At 42.5% G+C, this 20,648-nt stretch overlaps 1 protein-coding gene across 1 annotated transcript in view; it reads right to left on the reverse strand.

Annotated features, from left to right (window-relative positions):
* ALK (ALK receptor tyrosine kinase) overlaps positions 1–20,648 on the reverse strand; it is a 903,954-nt gene that overhangs the window by 545,980 nt on the left and 337,326 nt on the right. Inside the window, exon 3 of the mRNA XM_084820831.1 lies at positions 18,950–19,108. Coding sequence (XP_084676957.1) covers positions 18,950–19,108 — 159 coding nt within the window. The remainder of the gene's footprint in view (positions 1–18,949; positions 19,109–20,648) is intronic.

The following is a 20,648-nucleotide window of genomic DNA, read 5'->3' on the forward strand; positions in this document are numbered from 1 at the left end:
TAAAAATACCTATCTGTAAGGATAGTTTGAGTCTCACCACAACTTATTAAGGGGATAGGCGGCCGCCTCCAAACTCGGAGGCGACTGCCTATCCAATGCAGGGCAGGAGAAGCATGGAGGGGATCGTTTCCTCCATGCTTCTCCTGCCCTGCATTTGTGGCTAGACAGCCGATTTCAGCTGTCTAGCCACGGGAAGGCGGCGTGGGGGAGGAGGCTGCCAGACAACACATAGGATGCATCGTACTGGCATTTCTGCTTTCTCCACCCCAGAACGCCCCATGGAACACCCTGTTTTGGCCACTCCATGCTCCTCTTCTGAGGAAGGTGAGTTCTCCGGGAACCAACCTCGGAGCATGGGCTCTGAGGTCAGTTCCTGGAAAACCACATATCCTATGGCCATCTAGCCGCTGACTAGCAGCCATAGGATTGCTCCCTAAATGACATTCCAGGATTGGGTTGCATCCTGAATGATCCTAATGGCAGGAAATGGCAATGTTCAACTCTCAGTTAAACAAAAACACTGCAAAAACACTGTGCGGTATATTTGTCTTCACAGCAATGAGAGCTAGTAGGGGTCTTCCATGGTCAAGTATCCTGGAAAACCAGTGTTTATGTGGCTGAGAAATCCAGGAGCATAAGTCTACTTCAGATGAAAAGCAGATATTTATTTATTTTAAAAAATGCATTTTTATGATCCAATTTCAAATACACTTAAGCTCAATCCTATGCACGCTTACCTGAGGTAAGCCCTATTGAATATTGTGGGTCTTATTTTGGAGCATACATGTGTAGGATTTCACTACTATTGTATTATATCCAAAACACAGTCTGTTCTAACAGAAGCATGGATTTTATTTTTCCAGTACCCAATGCAACCCCTTCATGGATCACTGCCTTGTTGTGGCGAAGGGGCTTGCGTAACTCAGTGAAGCCATAAGCTATGCCGTGCAGGGCCACCCAAGACGGACAGGTCATGGCAGAGAGTTCTGACAAAATGTGGTCCACTGGAGAAGGAAATGGCAACCCACTCCAGTATTCTTGCCAAGAAAACCCCATGCAACGTATCACAAGGCTAAAAGAGATGACGCCGGAAGATGAGCCCCTCAGGTCGGAAGGTGTCCAATATGCTACTGGGGAAGAGCAGAGGGTATTTCCAAGTAGCGCCAGAAAGAGTGAAGCGGCTGGGCCAAACCCGAAAGGACACTCAGCTGTGGATGTGTCTGGTGGTGAAAAGAAAATCCGATGCTGTAAAGAACAATATTGTTTAGGAACCTGGAATGTCAGATCAATGAATCAAGGTAAGCTGGAGGTGGTCAAACATGAGATGGCAAGATTGAACATCGACATCTTGGGAATCAGCGAACTCAAATGGACAGGCATGGGCGAATTTAATTCAGGTGACCATCATATCTACTATTGTGGGCAAGAATCCCTTAGAAGAAATGGAGTAGCACTCATAGTCAACAAAAGGGTGGGAAAAGCAGTACTGGGGTACAATCTTAAAAATGATAGAATGATCTCAGTACGAATCCAAGGCAACCCATTCAACATCACAGTAATTCAAGTCTATGCCCCAACCACTGAGGCCGAAGAAGCTGAGGTTGATCGGTTCTATGAAGACCTACAACACCTTCTAGAACTAACACCAAAAAAAGATGTCCTCTTCATCATAGGGGATTGGAATGCTAAAGTAGGAAGTCAAGAAATCACCGGGATAACAGGCAGGCATGGCCTTGGTGTACAAAATGAAGCAGGACAAAAGCTAATAGAGTTTTGCCAAGAGAACATGCTGATCATAGCAAACACTCTTTTCCAACAGCACAAGAGGCGACTCTACACATGGACGTCACCAGATGGTCAATATCGAAATCAGATTGATTATGTCCTTTGCAGCCAAAGATGGAGAAGCTCCATACAGTCAGTAAAAACAAGACCTGGAGCTGACTGTGGCTCAGATCATGAGCTGCTTCTTGCAAAATTTCGGCTTAAATTGAAGAACGTCGGGAAAACCACTAAACCGTTCAGGTATGACCTAAATCATATCCCTTATGAATATACAGTGGAGGTGAGGAATAGATTTCAGGGCTTAGACCTGATAGACAGAGTGCCTGAGGAACTATGGACGGAGGTCTGTAACATTGTTCAGGAGGCAGCAACTCAATCCATCCCAAAGAAAAAGAAATGCAAGAAAGCAAAGTGGCTGTCTGATGAGGCTTTACAAGTAGCTCACGAAAGAAGGGAAGCGAAAAGCAAGGGAGAAAGGGGAAGATATACCCAACTGAACGCAGAGTTCCAGAGAATAGCAAGGAGAGACAAGAAGGCCTTCTTAAATGAACAATGCAAAGAAATCGAGGAAAACAACAGAATGGGAAAGACTAGAGATCTCTTCAAGAAAATCGGAGATCTCAAGGGAACGTTTTGTGCAAAGATGGGCATGATAAAGGACAAAGAAGGCAGGGACCTAACAGAAGCAGATGAGATTAAGAAGAGGTGGCAAGAATACACAGAAGAACTATACAGGAAAGATCTGAATGTCCCTGATAGCCATGACAGTGCGGTCACTGAACTTGAGCCGGACATCCTAGAGAGTGAAGTCAAGTGGGCCTTAGGAAGCATTAGTAACAACAAAGCTAGCGGAGATGACAGTATTCCAGCCGAACTATTTAAAATCCTAAAAGATGATGCTGTTAAAGTGCTGCATTCAATATGTCAACAAATCTGGAACACTCAACAGTGGCCACAAGACTGGAAAAGGTCAGTTTACATTCCAATTCCAAAGAAGGGCAACGCCAAAGAGTGTTCAAACTACCGCACAATTGCGCTCATTTCACATGCCAGCAAGGTGATGCTCAAAATCCTACAAGCTAGGCTTCAGTAGTATGCGAACCGAGAACTACCGGAAGTACAAGCTGGGTTTCGAAGAGGCAGAGGAACTAGAGATCAAATCGCCAACATTCGCTGCATCATGGAGAAAGCAAGAGAATTCCAGAAAAACGTCTATTTCTGCTTCATTGACTACGCTAAAGCCTTTGATTGTGTGGATCACAACAAACTGTGGCAAATTCTTAAAGTGATGGGAGTACCAGACCACCTTACCTGTCTCCTGAGAAACCTGTACGAGGGTCAAGAAGCAACAGTCAGAACCAGACATGGAACAACTGATTGGTTCAAAATTGGGAAAGGAGTACGACAAGGCTGCATATTGTCACCCTGCTTATTTAACTTATATGCAGAGTACATCATGAGAAATGCCGGGTTGGATGAATCAGAGGTCGGAATTAAGATTGCTGGGAGAATTATCAACAACCTCCGATATGCAGACGATACCACCCTAATGGCAGAAAGCGAAGAGGATCTCAAGAGCCTCTTGTTGAGGGTGAAAGAGGAGAGTGCAAAAGCTGGTTTGAAACTCAACATTAAAAAAACTAAGATCATGGCATCTGGCCCCATCACTTCCTGGCATATAGAAGGGGAAGAAATGGAAGCAGTGACAGATTTTACTTTCTTGGGCTCCAAGATCACCGCAGACGGTGACTGTAGCCATGAAATTAAAAGACGCTTGCTCCTGGGGAGGAAAGCTATGGCCAACCTAGACAGCATAGTAAGAAGCAGAGACATCACCTTGCCGACAAAGGTCCATCTAATCAAAGCTATGGTTTTCCCAGTAGTAATGTATGGCTGTGAGAGCTGGACTATAAGGAAGGCTGAGCGCCGAACAATTGATGCTTTCGAACTGTGGTGCTGGAGAAGACTCTTACGAGTCCCCTGGATTGCAAGGAGGTCAAATCAGTCCATCCTAAAGGAAATCAACCCTGAGTGCTCATTGGAAGGACAGATACTGAAGCTGAAGCTCCAATATTTTGGCCACCTAATGCGAAGAGAAAACTCTCTGGAAAAGACCCTGATGCTGGGAAAGACTGAAGGCAAAAGGAGAAGGGGACGGCAGAGGATGAGATGGCTAGATAGCATCACGGATGCAATGAATATGAACTTGAGCACGCTCCGGGAGAGAGCGCAGGACAGGAAGGCCTGGCGTGCTATGGTCCGTGGGGTCACGAAGAGTCGGACACGAGTGAATGACTGAACAACAACAACAACCCAATGCAAACCCTCCAGTTGTCCATAAAATGATTATATTTTATCTTTCTTCCTTTTATTTGAATGTAGCTAGCTAACTTTGCAGCAAAAGTGACATCATGAATCTTATATAATCATTTACAAGGTTTCTAGACTGTAACTGATGAGAGTCAGATGGCTCCAACATGTTCTTAGTCCACCTCCGACTGCCTCCTTCAGCTACCTGCCACCAGGTCTTAGTTCTGAAATGGAATAGTGACATTTAAACCAGCCAATCACAGCAGAGCTTTGAGAGTCAGGCTCAGTCAGACCCACATATTGTTTTATTATTTTAGCCAGATTCATCCCTCGATAACTCACCAGTAAAATTAATAACTCACCAGATTAGTTTGATTCATCAGAGTCTGATGAATAAAAACTAAGCTTGGCCCACTGCCTACATAAACTTCAATCTGCTAGTGCTTTCTTAAACAAGACCAGCCAGCACCATTTCTAAAGCATAATTTTCATGCTAATTGTAGCCTTAAGATCCCATGGAAATGACTCAATGATGCAGCACGGCATATACCTCTCATGGCATTAAAGTGAAACACAAAGTTATCCAAGAAAATGTATGCAGATGTCTTAATTATGCTAAAACACAGTTTCTTGTCATTATACTTGATGGTCACTTTAACTGGATTTAATCTAACATTCTCAGCTTTAAAAAAAAATAAAAGAACTGAATATTGGGATGGTTTCCCTCCTATTTTCTTAAATTAGAAGGCTGCTGAACTGGTGATGTCAGCCATTAGTGCATTACCAGTTCCCCTGCGGATGCTTTAACTACAACAAGAGTTTCATGATGACACAGTGCCTTTCAGACGCACTTCCAATGTATCTTTCTGCATAAATCATAAGCATTATGCGGCATCAATATATGTTTTATAGAGGCATTGTGTGTGTGTGTTTAGTTGCACTTACTCACTTGCTAACTCTAAATGTAGCCCATCAGAATATTCAGAAATGCATCTCATGTGTTCCAGTTTTAGGAACATTTCAAAAACACCATCTGAAGTCCATGGATCCTATCAATAACTTTTTTTAAAAAAAACCCCTTTCCCTGTGGTATAAGTTAACATTACAGATTACTTGGCACAGACCTCAGAAGTCGGAACAGTCATGGAACCTAACCAATGTGGTACATAGTAAGAAGGTGTATCAGGTGTTTGTTTTTGGAACAAAGCTAGAAAGAGGCACAGTCTTCTGCACAAAGCCTTAATGGGAATAGCTTCCATACTTTTATTTCCTTGTTTGTTCTCACTATCAGTCTTTTACTTCTCAGCTCATGATAGATTAGTACTCTAATATGATTTTGGGGGAGTTCTGGAAAACACAATAAGGGTGCTTCCAGAGGGAGGGCTTCTAGCACTCCCAGAAGGCATTGTCTTTTTTTCCTTAATGGGTTTTCTGCAGTAACGACAAAGATGGGGCAAGAGGTGGGAAAACATGGGAGAGCTATGGGTCAAAGACATCATCATTTGGACTTCCCATAAACTTCCATGAATGAAGTACAGCGATGACATCATAAAAGCCTTGACTGGAAGCACCCTAAAAGACATGGATATGGAGCATGGAAATGCCTTTCTAATCTGGGTATGCTGATTTACCACATCCATCCATCCTAATTAGGGATGGCGTGGGATCCCAATTCCTTTCAGGAATCTGGCAGAACACCCCCCTGCCCGTGACCCTGAGCTGTGCTTGCCAAGCTCCTGCCCCCACCTGCCCTGTGTCCATGCTGGCCAAGCCACCTGCACTCACCTGGGTGGCCTTGTTGAGCTCCATGATCACCGGGGGGGGGGGGATGGCTATCGCAAAAATGCACATATTTGTGTGTATGCAAAATGGGGCCATTACTCATCCATATACGCAAGACTACAGGTGTTTGCTTGCCTGTAATCTTGTGTCCATGGGCCATTCATGGTCCCATTTTGCATATATGTGAATGTGCGCATTTTTGCAAATGCACATATTTGCATATACATGCACATGCACTTTTTTTTCAAATGTGCATATTCGTGAATATGCAAACTGGGGGCATGAATAGCCCATATAGGCAAGATTACAGGCAAGTAAACACCTGTAATCTTGCATATATAGGTGATTCACAGTCCCATTTTGCATATATGCAAATATGTGCATTTTTGTGATTGCCATTTTTTTTTAAAAAAATCAGCGAATGCAGAGCTTGACGAGGTCACCCCAGTGAGTGTGAGTGGCTCAGCAAGTGGCAGAGAGCTTGAGCATGGGTCTTGGTGCACGTGAATGGGGGCAGGGGCTCAGCGGATGCCCAGAGAACCTGGAAGGGGGGGGGGTCTCCCACCCATCTCTAATCCTAATCATTAATTGGATTTTTAAAATATTGCAAATTTTTACCCTAGCATCCTATGTGGTTCAGGTTTCCAATCCTTTTTAAAATATTTGGCTTGGATCCTAATTTGCTCCCTCATTTTCGTAACGGTGTGTGTGTGATTTCTGCCAGCTGCCCTCTCCATCTGTAGTCCTCTGCACCATTCCTCATACTATTCCCAAAGGTTCCCCAGGAGCAGATTTTTAGGGGCATAGGACCTGCTCTGGGAAGTGGGAGGTTGGAAAGATCTGTTTTGTGAATGCGAACCCTGTTCGAGATAGGGACGTACAAGAATTTCATTTAAGTTTGCAAATCATGTGACCAGGTCATGTTCACAGCCTCGAACATGAGCAAGAGAACATGTTCTCCGAAAATGTTTGCACATTCCCAAACTTGCATTTGGAAAACTTGCATTTGGAAAATTCCCAAACTTGCATTTGGGATTATACCTCTAATATTGCGCATATTTAGCTTTCCCAGCTCCAAACTGCGCATATTTGAATATGCACATTTTTTAAACTTCCTGTTTTACGCAGAAATCAAAGGTGCGAAAATGGCGGCACTCATCGAACAGGTTCGTGGTGAGTACTGGGGAGTGCGAGCGGGCACAAGTGGGGGGCGAACAAGGACAGCGTCTTGGCGGGCGCAGTTCGGGGGTCATGGGCTGGGGTTGCTTGATGAATTCTCGCGACATCCCTAACTGCACTACACATAAATGAAAACTCAGAGTCAGATGTTTAAAATCTCACAACAAGAAAGAAGAAACTGCATGTGTGTCAGGTACCACCAGCACAGAGAACCCAACAGCCGAATTATACATTATAATAAATATGTGGCCACATTTGACATGGCTTTTGGTTTAGATAGCAGCTGCACAGGTGTGTGTGTGTGTGGGGGGGACTATTGGGATTAGGACTGTGATACACAGGGAGGCTGAGCAAAATCACCACCCCAAGCTGTTATTTGGGCTGCTCTAATACCAGTTTGGGGAGATGGATTTTTTGTCAGGACCACAGAACAGGGGAGAAGAGCTAAGCCACTGCTCTGTACGTCATGGTCCCAGTCTTGATTAGGCTGCCCAGCTCCTGCTATTTTAAAAAAGAACTGACACGTTTTATCTGATCATACATATACACTAATCATTACATTGTGATGTTTAGTTTGCTCCTGAATCAGAAATGACATCCTCATAGGAGGAGGCTGAGGTTCTGGAAACCTTGTAACCTTGTAGCTCTGCAGAAATCAGAACAAAGGTATCAGATTGGTCTAGAAGGAGTTGTCACACATCAGTGAGGACTTTGGGGAACCAGCCCTACAAGATACCCCAGTCTCCCACCATGCTGAATCCTGTAAACCGGCTGTATGATCATTACCCAATGTTTTGGTTTACCCCCAATGATAGGATCACCACCTTGTTACTAGGAACAACTCTGATATCCCTGCATGGAAGCAAGCATTAGAAGGTGACACATCGATCTTGCAACATGGGGCTTTTTTGTTGCTAGCACAGCATCCAAGGAAAGGCCTTAGATTTAAATGTAAGCAGGATCAGCCCTACAAATGAACCAGGAAGATATGAAGCTTCAGGGCCAGCTATAAAGGCCTTCAGTAGGTGACTGGCTGGTGAAACACCTTTTCTGACCAGATTTGCATCTTCAGTCTCAAACTCTATTATCATTATCATTATTTATTACATTTCTAAACCACCCCATAGTCATAGCTCTCTGAGCAGTTTACGAAGTTTAAAAACTATTAAAAATACAGTATACAAAGTTTAAACACCATTTATGTAAAACACAGAGGCAGTAGATACATAGACAACATATATCTAAGACAACTTTAAGCAATCAATCACGACCATAACACAAATCTAGGACCTGATTCAATTTATCGTATGCTGCTAAATGCCTGAGAAAATAGAAAGGTGTTGACCTGGCACTGAAAAGTTAACAATGTTGGCACCAAGTGGGCCTCACTGGGGACAGCATTCCATAATTTGGGGGGCCACCAGCACAAAGGCCCTCTTCCTTATTGCCATCTTCTGAGCCTCCCTCAGAGGAGGCACTTGGAAGAGGACCTTAGATGCTGAGCATAGTATATGGGTAGGTTTATGTTGGGAAAGGCGCTCTGTCAGGTATTGCAGTCCCAAGCTGTGTAAGGCTTTATAGGTTAAAACCAGCACCCTGAACCAGGCTCGGAAACATATAGGCAGCCAGTGCAAATGAACTAGATTCAGTCTTATGTGTTTGGACCATCTGGTCCCCAATACCAATCTGGTTGCCACATTTTGCATGAGCTGCAGCTTCTGAACCGTCTTCAAAGGCAGCCCCAGATAGAGCGCATTGCTCAATCTAATCTGGAGGTTACCACAGCATAGACAACTGAAACCAGGTTATCCCTGTCCAGACAGGGGCATAGCTGAGCCACCAAATGAAGCTGGTAGAAGGCACTCCATGCCACTGAGGCCTCCTGAGCCTCAAGTGACAAAGATGAGTGTAACCTGACAGCTATGAACCTGCTCCTTCAGAGGGAGTGCAGCCCCATCCAGAACAGGTTTTGCACTCTTCATCTGGTCAAAAGAACCACCCACTAACAGCATCTCAGTCTTGTCTGGGTTCAGTTTCAGTTTATTAGCCTTCATCCAGTCTGTTGTCACAGCCAGGCACCAATCTAGCACATCCACAGCGTCACCTGATGAAGATGAAAAGGAGAAGTTGAGCTGCATGTCATCAGCATACTGATGTCAATGCACACCAGAACTCCAGATGACTGCACTCAGTGGTTTCATGTAGATGTTGAACAGCATGGGGGACAGAACTGACAGAACTCCATACTGGAGAATCCACAGGAACAAGCAATGTTCCCCAAGCACCATCTTCTGGAGCGGACCCCCTAAGTAGGAGCAAAACCACTGCAATGCAGTACCTTGCACTCCCAACTCAGACAGTCATCCCAGAAGGATACCATGGTCAATAGTATTGAAAGCCACCAGGAAATCAAGGAGAAGCAACAAGGTCACACTCCTCCTGTCTCTCATGACATAGGTCATCATACAGGGTGACCAAGGCTTTTTTCATGCCAAAACCCAGCCTGAACCCAGACTGAAATGGATCTAGTCTATGGAAAGTGGAACCCTAGTTTTGTGTCAGCAAACTTGTTCTGGAATCTGGTCCTTGCTCTGCTATATAGTTCCTCTGCCCCACCCATAGATAAGGAATCCAAACCACACAGTTCCAGTGTTGTTAGGAAAAGGGGGCTCTGCGGTGCTTATGTCTCACTTAGGTTTTGTGGACAATAACATCTGTAGTCAAGAGCTTTTTACTAACCCAACCCATAGGGCAAATCATTACGAAAATACTGAACTGCTACTACTGTCTAGAATGGGCTGCAGGTTTTGATCTAAAATATGTCCTTCTTTGCAGTTCCTTTTCCTTCTCTAAAATATGGCAGCAGTTTTTCCACCAAGTCCCATGGAAGAGGCTTACAGGGTTACACATTAGGAATACAACTGAGTTGGATATGAGACCTGCCTCCATTGAAACTAGTGCCCTGAATCCCTGGAGAGTCACTGACATTTATGAGAGAAAGTAAAAGTGCTACAATTTCTGATGCTGCTGAGGTGAGACTATATGGGCAGTTTCTCCACATAAAGAAAATTGCTCATCTTCAGTTTTTGAGCAAGAAGCGTTCATCCTTAGGTCCTAATTGCAGGATAGAGGGTATCAAACAGGAGGTCCTGATACAGCAAGAAACAGGGCTTCTTTGAAGAATAGATGATCTGCAGTTTTACCTTTGACCATGTCAATAAAAGTCTGCATTGGAGTATCAAAAAATATTGGCATTTATTAAAAGATATTCCAGGTTGTGAACATAAGCCTTTAATCACTTTTAAATGTACAAAAAACCTAAAGGATTGGCTTGTCCATAGTAATACTTGCCCCAGACCATCATCCCAACTATTAATTTTAATGGGTGCAACCACACCTAAGCGTCATCACCCCTGCAGGCACTGCATTTTCTATAAACACACTCACAAGCATAAGTCTTTCATCAATCTTGTAGACATTCAGGTGAATTTTCTCCACCAGTTCTCAACTTGTAGCAGCTCTAATGTTATGTATGCTATAGAATGCCCTTGCAAAAAAATTGTATGTTGCCAAAACGAAAAGACCCCTTAAAACTGTATAAGTGAACAACTGAGTCACATTAAAAGTAACAAAATAAGTGCTTCCCTAGTGGGTTCTTCTCAGAAACACACACACTCACACACACACACACACACAACTAAGGATCTTGCCTTTTGGGTTATTGAAAAGCTGCACATGCCTAATGACAGGTTTTTGCTCGAAAGGAAGATGTTTTGGATATTTCAGCTCGAGAGTTTGTCACCTCTTGAGATGAATGAAGATGTTGAGTATTTAACCTGTAAATTAAAGTGCTTGGAGAATATGGATATAATCTCATAAATTCATATGGATATAATCTCATAAATTCTCATACATCCCCACTCAAGGGATGCATGAGAATTTAGTTCCTGTCTGCAAATCATGCAACGTGTCCCATTTGCAAGCCCGAACATGAACATGAACAGAAATGCAATTCTTGGAAAATTTTTGCAATTTCCCAAACTTACATTTGTGTTCAAAAGTGTGCACTTCCAAAAATGCACAAATCTCCCAAAATGCATATCTTCGCATTTTAGCCTATTGGGGAAAATGCACATTTTTGGTCAGGGAAAAAGTGCATTTTTAAAAAATGCGTATTTTTCAAATTGGGAAAATTGTGCACTTTTAAAGATGCATATTTTTCCCAGTTCAAAATACACATTTTTCCTGATTGGCGGGGGGGGGGGGGGAGATGCTTGCATTCAGGAACGCAAATGATGCAAAATAAGCTTTGAGGCAGAATTCGCAGGACCTCAATGAACTCAAACAGTGCATGTTTACCCATACTTAAATGTGTCTTCTGTTATCTGCATGAGCAAGTTGTTATTTACAAGAAAAGCTCTGATCATATACTTGGGAGCAAAGTGTTACTCATGAGTTTACTTCCTAACAACATAAAGTTTTCTCTCATTAACATACATTGTTTAAGTGTCACCTGAAGCTCATTAACAGCAATATAAGGAACACTTCTCTTTCACACAGCTGCCTTGATGGTGTATGAAGGAGAATCATCAGCATTGTAAGATGGCGGGGAGAACAATCTTTTCGCTACTAGACACCATCTAGACAGCCATTGGATTTTTTGGTTTCTGGAAACCAAGATTGTCCGACTTTCTACACTGCCACTGCCTCTGTGCTCTTAAGCAGAGCACAAAGAGGGCAAAAAGGGGGGTAGTCACCTAGGAAGGACACCACAGAAGCCACTTGAGACAGCTTCTTATTGGGCTTCTGGGCCCATTCCCTCCCCTTCCCCGAAAATGCATGTCGTGCTCCATCCGTCCTGCATTGGATAGGCGTCAGCCTCCAAGTTCAGAGGCTAACGTCTATCTTGATAGGATTGCGTTCTTAGTCTGCTTTAGGCATTTGCATTTTATAAGGTATCTATTTTAACACATTTCTGTTGATTTTCTATGCAGGGGAAAAAAAGATTTATGTGAATGGAAACCTTTCAGGCCATAATTTTTCAAAGAAAAGGTTTTTTGGTCATACTCTTGTATACCACCCTGATACCTGCAAGGATTAAAGGCAGTTTAAACATATTTTTATAATAATCATTCTAGTAATATAAATTGCCAGTCTAAGTTCTGGCTCTGATAGTACATAGATCCACTGCTAAAGAGAAAAATCTAGAGAGCAGTGATTCTTGAACTGAGTTCTGCAGATCACTGGTAGTCCACAGTGAACTTTCAGGTGGTTCTCAAGAACATGAGGAAATCATTGAAAGGCTTTTCCTGGCTGAATAGTGAAAATTGCCAAATTAAAACTCAACTTTTCTGCTCTCTGATGTAGCTGTTCTAGCAGTATTGGTATGAAGATAAACTGTAAGTGTTCAGTTCTAAATAGTAATATCTTGATTGTCATCTCAGTGACATAGCACCAATCTAACAATGTTTCCTCTTTTCCTGGTCCCCAGGCATTCAAGATAACTACATCGGAGTGTAAAAGAAAGAGAGTTTTAACTTAGAAGCCTTTCAAGTACTTACGATGTTGTCACTAGGGTTGGGTGAGCTCCCCCACACCCTGCTAGCATGCTGCTTGCTGGACTCCCACTGCTTCCCTGACTCTGGCAGGTACACAGGCAAGCCACCAAACAGTCCACGGGCACCTGATGAGTCTCATGGTCTCCCATTTTTCTGCAAGCCCCCATTTTGCGCAACATCATGGATAAACTACTTATGGAAATTGCAATTTTGCACAAAATGGTGGCCATAAATAGTGCGATTTGCGGAAAAGTGGGAAACCACGAACTTGCCTGGCTCAGTGCGTGCCAAGTCAGGAAAGCTCAGGGATCCGTGAGCTGGCATCTGGGGGCCCGAGCTGATGAAAACTCGCTGAGCACCACCCCCAAACTGGATTCCTCTGACATCCCTAGTTGTGACTATAATGCAAGAAAATGTGGTGCTCTGCAGAGATCAAGACAGATGTCTGCATATGGCAAACAAGCAAGACCTGCAACAAAATACTGCAGTGTGAGTGTTCTTGTTCAGTGCTTTCCTCCAGGATACCCCTTCTCAACCAAATTTCCATCTCCCCTGCAACATGCAGCCAGTATTCAGTGGCCACCTAAGCATACACAGTCTTCACTGTGCTGGGTTTCTTCCCTAAAGCTTTTGTGTAATTCCACCAACCTTGGAGTTCCCTCAAGCCTGTTGATACCTCCCTCTTCTGCATGGATGTCACAATTTTGGCTACATAAGCAATGGAGGTCACACCTGAAAACTGGAAACTGAGGAATCTATTTTTAAGAATTGCTGAGCTAAAGCCCAAACAAGTATGCCCCAATCCTGCAGGGCAGACCAATACACAGCAACACATTCTATGTGTGGATTCCCTTGCTAGGTTGGGAATGGCTTGGGCAGATGAACTGCAGGTGTGTGTGACAATCCTGCCTGAAGTTCCACCTTTCTCCAACCTCCTCCTCAGAAACTGAGAACCAAACCCCTCAGGAACACCTGCTTTCACTTTGGGACAGCTGTACCTGCTGTCCCACAAACTTCAGCCCTTTTACCCTCTCTGGGTTCCAGAGAAACTCAATATGCTCAATTGGTTCTCTCAACCCACTACAGGAGAGCTAACAAGGATATAGACATAATAAAGGTAGTGTAAAATCAATCAACACATGGGAATTTGGATTTTAAAAAACAAATATTTATTTAAAACATGAAAAGTTATAAGTTTTTATTAATCAATGCTTGTTCCTAACTTCTCTACCTGTTCTACCCCTCCTAAACTCCCACACACAAACCCCACTACGTAGATGCTGCTTCTTCAATCCTTAAGCCTTATCTGACCTCTGTCAGTTCATTCCTTATATAACCTCAGAATCCTCACACACATTCAGGTCCTTCCCACCTTTCACTCACTCTCTGGCATACTATTTACCCTATCTTACCTGGGTTAAATTTAAGAATATAAAAACATACATAATAAAGCAGGCAGATGTTACATTGTGCATCATGATTTGGGTCCAGAGGCATGCCATCCATTGCTTGTTTTGCTGCCCCACAACTCTTCTCATGAGAGGTGCTAAATCTGTTTCTGTATAATGGCATGAGAACAGTCAGGAGAGTGACATCTGAAATTGTAATGTGGATTACACATAACTGGCTCTCAAAAATGTGGCTACTTGATGACATTTCCCACCTCCACATGAATTAGAAGACTCTTAAATAATGACAAATAACTAATTATGCACAAGGTCAGCTCAGGTAGTAACACTGCCACCACTCCCTATTTGCCATAGCCTTCTAGCTAGACCAGGAGCACCTTTGATCTTTATAGATCTGGACACAGTAAGCAGGGTCGAGGATAAGGTGTCATGGGAGAGGATTGCGAGGATGGTGGTGTAGCAATCCTATGGTGTGATCTTGAGAGAGAGAAACTGTATTTTTGTTCAGGCTGCAGCCAAAAGATAGGCCTCCCTCCCTCCCTCTTAGTGTTCTAGAATGTTGCCACTGTTGGGAATGTGGAAATGTATTGTTATAAGCAGATAAGGAAGATGTGCTGGGATGTTGTAAAAGCTGGAATGTTGTAAGCAGATAAGAAAACTGTGCTGGAAAGCTTTGTTCCCTGTATGTACGTGCTTCAACTGCAGTAGCCGCCACTAGCATGTCAGTGTCTGACTGGCTGACAGCTGTGGCGCAGTAAGAAATTCACGAGTATATAAAGTTTTGTTGATCTGCTTTAGGGGTGTGGTCCTCCCGTGTGTGCGCGACCCACTAATACTAGTATGCTCTGCTCAGAATCTGCTTAATAAATACTTATAGTGTCAGAAGGCCACCAGCCTGCCGTGTTCCTTGGGAAGGTCTGAAAACTTTCGTCTTCAGTATCTGCAATCACACCACAGGATTCACTGAATATTCGAAATGGGGCTTATTTATTCATAGGCAAAAGGGCAGGGTTTACAGAGGAAAACAAAGATCAACATGTGGAACATATACTCAAGAGAAACAGAAACAAGCTAGCACCAATCTCTAGCTACACTAACTTTAATCCTGGGGTCATTTAAAGGATAGTAGATTGAAAAACATGTCTGACAAACAGGCTTAGATTGAATTCACTGCCTTCTCTCTCAAGTTAACTACCTGCTCCCAAAGGACAAGTTTCAACCGTCAAATCTCAACTGCCAATGAGGCTGTGCTCTCTCCCCCTGCCATCCCTGATTCTATCATGGAAGGAGGGTCTCCCTCTTGAAAGACATCTCCTCAGGCCCAGCTGCCAAATCACTGTGTTATAGGGAGACTTTAGCAATGTTCAGTGCCAGCCCTATCATTGGGTAGAGTGAGGCAACCGCATCAGGCAGCAGACGCTGGAGGGGGTGTGGCAATGGTAGTCCCCCAGCCTTTCCTCCTGAATCCCCCCCCCCCGTCATTCCACTCCCTTGGAGAACAAAGCTGTGTGCACCACACAACCTGTCCTGCAGTCCCTAAACTATTCTGCTCCCCTGAGGTGTGATGGAGGACCCTATATTGTTGCCGGTCTTGGTCAGGTTCAGCCATCAGTCCAGTTGGCTTTGGTACATGGAATGGAAGGGAGTGCCATCTTGTCCTTTGCCCCAGGCAGTAAAATGTCTTGGGCTGGCCCTGGAATGTTCCTTTTCTTTGAATTTAATAGAATGGATGCTGCTTATCTGGCATGAACTTTTTGACTTCTATGTACACTTTTATCTTTCTATCTGGGTATTTCTCATTGTATTCAAATAGGAAGCTCTATGTTCCTTTGTTACTTATTTCTTGTGAGCACATGCCTTGATTTATCCTCTCTGGTTGTGTTAATGTATAATATTTTGTTCAGGATTATCGCTTTATTATCCTGTAGTGTCTCCTCATCCCTCTCTGTCAAAAGGACCATAAATTAAAGTCAGCAAGCATTTACAGTCCAATAATTCATTGTCTCCGAATGCTAATATTCTCACTGCCTAGATCCCAGTACATTCCGTCTTGTGACCTTTGTATCTCAATACTTCTATAAGAAAAAAAGGAAGCATCCAGAGCATGCAATTCTTTACATTTTAAATTCTTCAGAATTGGGAAACTAAACCCACAAAATCCACTTACAAGTTTATCAGAGTATACTTGTCCCTCAGAGGTATGAGGCAGTCAGTTTGGAGGAAGCTTTTGAGGTACTTTTTCAGTACTACATAAAATCTAAGAGCCACTGCTATTCATAACAACAACCTCTCTCAAAGATATTTGTATTATACAGCTCCATTTGTTCAGATGACTTAGGGAACACCCAAATCATTTGACTAATAAGGTTACCAATGCATCCAGCATGACAAGCAAGGGCAAATGATAACACAGATCAGCACACATGGGGGAGGCACCATAACTTCCTTCCAAACTAAGTTCAGTTAAGTATCTCTACAACAATGTTATCACCCTTAATTTATCTGACTTCTAAAGATATACTTTATCATCTTCTTCATAAGCAAACCCCAAGGGAACAGAAAGTATATTCAGAACCTCTGGTGGTTTTTCATATGCAAACACATGTGTTTAAACAGGAATTTCCAGCCATCAAAGCATGGCACCAAAAATACCCAGACTGTAAAAAATCAGTTAGATAATACAAAGCAGAATATGCAGAAGCCACAACCAGTTGGAAACACTGGATCAGTGGTAGAACTGGCAGAAACAGTAAATTAACCTATATATGTGCTGGCCCACCAAGAAGCCAAATGAAAACCAACAAAGTTTTATATTTCTTTCTTGAGATCAGCAAGGTTAGCCATTTAGAATCCTTATTGGGAAGTATACCCCAGGGCCTTTAGGTCACAGCAAAACAAGTCCTCCTCTACCAAACAGCTTTTCTTTTGATGAAGGGGTTTGAGGAGGATCTCAATAGGTGAGGGAGATATTCTCTGAGATATACACCACCCAGTCCCTGAAGGGTTTCTCTGTGGTTGCCCTGGCTTTATACAATCACCTCTCCCAACAGGTTTGTTAAGTATTCTTTCCTCTGACTTTTAGAAGCTCCTATAAGGCCCATCTGTTTTGAAGGACATTTGTTTCAATAAGGAGAGGAATGCCCATTGGTTCTTGACTTGGTGCTGGGAAAAGCAAGATACACATGCTTCCAAACAACCAATGGTGAAAGAAATGCACTCTGTATCTGCTCAGGGACTCGGTCATGTTTCATGGCAAAAACTAAACTCTGAGGTAAGGGAGTACTCTGTACTTGCTCATAGGCTTGCTCATGTCTCATTGCACAAATTAAGCCACAAGGGATCATTGTTCAGAAGATCTTAATAACTGATAACACAATATTAAATCTTCTGTAACTATGACTCTGTGTATCAACTCCCATGCTGAAAGAAGTTCAACCTGGAAATTTAAAAATTGCTTCCAGAAATCTCAAAATGCCTTTAAAGGCTTCATAACTGCTGATGTTCCTTGATTCACTGGTTATGAATATGTTCTGAGTAACGCAGTTGGCAGATGCACCTAGAAGTCAAGATGCTCTCTGAAGGTGGCTCCATGCTCCACTTATTTATTCCTCTTACTCACCATCTATGAATGGAACTGGAATGAGAGGCAGCTAATTGGAATCGCATTTGCAGGAAACAAACAGTAGGGTTTGAAATTACTGCACCTAATTATTCCAGATTGAAGTAGGCCACACACAATATTTCTGTGCCAAGCAGCTGTGATTAAAATGATTTAAAATCGAATAGGCAATGGTAGCTGAAAGAGCAAAAATTTGAAGTGATTATTTAAAGAGACCAAAGGAAACAGCCAGCTGTGAATCACAGGACTGCAGCTCCACTAAAGGGGCGTCTGTTAGGGTTCACCTCACTAGATAGGAATTATGATTGGCTGCTCCCAATTTGCTTGTTTGAGTCCAGAGTCTGCATGCAGTTCTCCCAATTCAGCCAGAAACATACTGTTCCCCCTCTTAAAGCAAAGTTAATGATTTGAAACCACAACCTGCCATTGAACTATTTTCAAGGGCAATCTTTGACCATCTTCTAATTATTTAAACCGGTCTTTCCCATCCCGGTGCCCTCCTGGTCACTTAAATCTTAAAGGTGGTTCACAAATGCCACATCACCATGAAATACATCCACATGATCAAACATAAACTTGCATGTGATGTGACTATGTGGAGATAGTCCTGCATGTGACTCAAAAGCATACACATAGGTTTTGGAGAAATGCATGTGCTTCAGTTCACATAGGATATGTGCAAGCCCAACAACTGCAGCACGGTGAGGCTGTAAAGTGACACTTAAAAGGATGGTTAACAGTTTTATTAATGAGTTTCCTTTAGAAACCACAAGAAGCTTCAATGTCTTTTCTTGAACGTTTATGGAAAGACAAGGTTCCTGATATATCACAAACCAGTAGGGTGGATTCAAATGTCCATACTGTTATTTGGTAATTGCCAAATGTGGTAATTATTACATAATTACCTTGCTTGAAGCGCCATCTCACTTTCCACAGGTTGTTAACAGGAACAAAGCTCTCACATGATGTCAACTTGTTAAGAGATTGCCTGAATTCACCATAAATGTAGTCATTCTGGTTTGGGTTGGATTATCTTGCTGGGGGGAACTCTTTCAGAGACTGTACTCAGATTCAGAATGTCATACATTAAATTGCATGCTATTATTATTAGTGTACAGTTTACGTTTTCTTGCAACTTTTCATAGCAAACATATTGTATTGGCCCCAACATCTGTTGAGAAGCAGACTGTAAAATCACAACAATATTGCAGAAGACAATTGTGGTTGAAAATCCTATCCCCATTGAAATCAATAATACTTCCATCATTGTGTTAATTAGATACAGATTTTCACTTTGTTACGCTCACCTTTTGCTGAATCTTCAGAGTAATCCCTTTCTGGACCATCCAAAACATGAAGGTGTGAGAGGTCATCTGCATTCACTCTGTACCAGGATCTGTTATGGCCCTCTCTCATTGGGGGGAAATATTCTAGATCACAGGGCAATTCAAAATTGCAGTCAAAAACTGGAAAAAGAAAATAGAAAGCAATTATAATATATCTATCTCTGCCAACAGACAAGAACTATTCTATTTCATTCCCATTTTTCTATTTGTTTTTTTGCCCATTCCACATTAGGAAAACAGATCATATCATCAGATCTAATGGTATGTGTTTTCTCACTATGATTCAACTTCAGCCTGTACTGAGAAAGAAAATATATCTGTACAGCTATAAATAAGATTTAGGAATGATTTTGTCTTTTATCCACAAGAGGCAGTGAAGCAGTAGTCAATATAGGAAACATTTATGGGTATAACTGTAGTATCAGAGCCCCCCCCCCCAGTTCTCTCATTTTTGTTTTACCCCTCCATGACATGAGTAGCACAAAGAATAGCACAGGAACAAAAAAAGAGGAGCAACGGGTAAGAGACCATGAAGGGCAAACCTAGCTAATTATGCCATTTCAAGCACAGCATGTTCCTGTCTTTACCAATGAGGAAATTTATTCAAGAATAGATGTGATGGGTTTTTGTTTGAAATGTTACGTGTGCAGTGAGACTTTAATTTTACTTAAGGTGCTTGGGGTTTTTTTTTTGGTGGATCAGTTATGTTTGCCTTTAGTCTGTTGCTGGCCTAGAAATTTCAGACCCGGACGGGGGGACTGCTGCTCTTTGGAGATTTTCATTAACATCTATTATTCTGGTCCTGGGATGAGATTAACCCAAATAATTGAAGTTGACACTAGCCAAACCAGCAAAGACATTTTTAAAACTTCAATTAAATTCTCTATTAAACATCTCATTTCTTTCCATCCTGCATAGATTTATGATCTTCACCCCCTTCTCTTGGAGGCAACATACCTTTTAATCCTAAGGTTAATACCCTTGCCCTTTCTCTGATCTATTTCAGATAATTCACCTGTTTAATGACAAAGTGAAATGAATTAGCCTTTTACACTTTTCATTCTACTTTCTTTACCATATATACTACCACGTTCATGACATTGCTAGCACCTTGTTCACATCATGTGTCTGGAGATAATAACAAACTCACAGCATATTATTAGCCAGGGAAGACATTAGCGCCTTTCATATGTTCAGAAATCATGTCAGCTGAATGTGTGGCATGGGAGTGGGATCACATCCACAACCCCACTGCCAATCTTCATGTCTACATCAGCTTTGTGTACGTGTAGGCTCTCTCCACATGAATGGGGAAAGCAGGGTCCTTGGTTATTTATGGAGAACTTTCATGTGTACAAATAGTACATTCAGGCTCTGTGTACGCAGACTTAATGAATATGCAGGTCACCACTGGGGACAGCAGGTACAATACCCCTCTCCCTCCATGCATTTAGCCTACACAGTTTCCAACCATATGAAAAGAACTCTTGTATCATATGTACTACATCTGACACTACTTTGTTCATTATTGCATTTATAGCAGAATGGGGGTACAGAGAATGCTAATTGGATGACTGTTTAACAACATGCATGTAAAACAGGAATTTATTTTGTAGAGTTTGGAAAATTAGTCAGCCACATCCCTTTTTTCAAAAATGAT

The sequence above is a fragment of the Heloderma suspectum genome, chromosome 1, assembly GCF_057233095.1.
Source record: "Heloderma suspectum isolate Gila_16-S chromosome 1, 16-S_ref, whole genome shotgun sequence".
NCBI classification, from domain to species: domain Eukaryota; kingdom Metazoa; phylum Chordata; class Lepidosauria; order Squamata; family Helodermatidae; genus Heloderma; species Heloderma suspectum.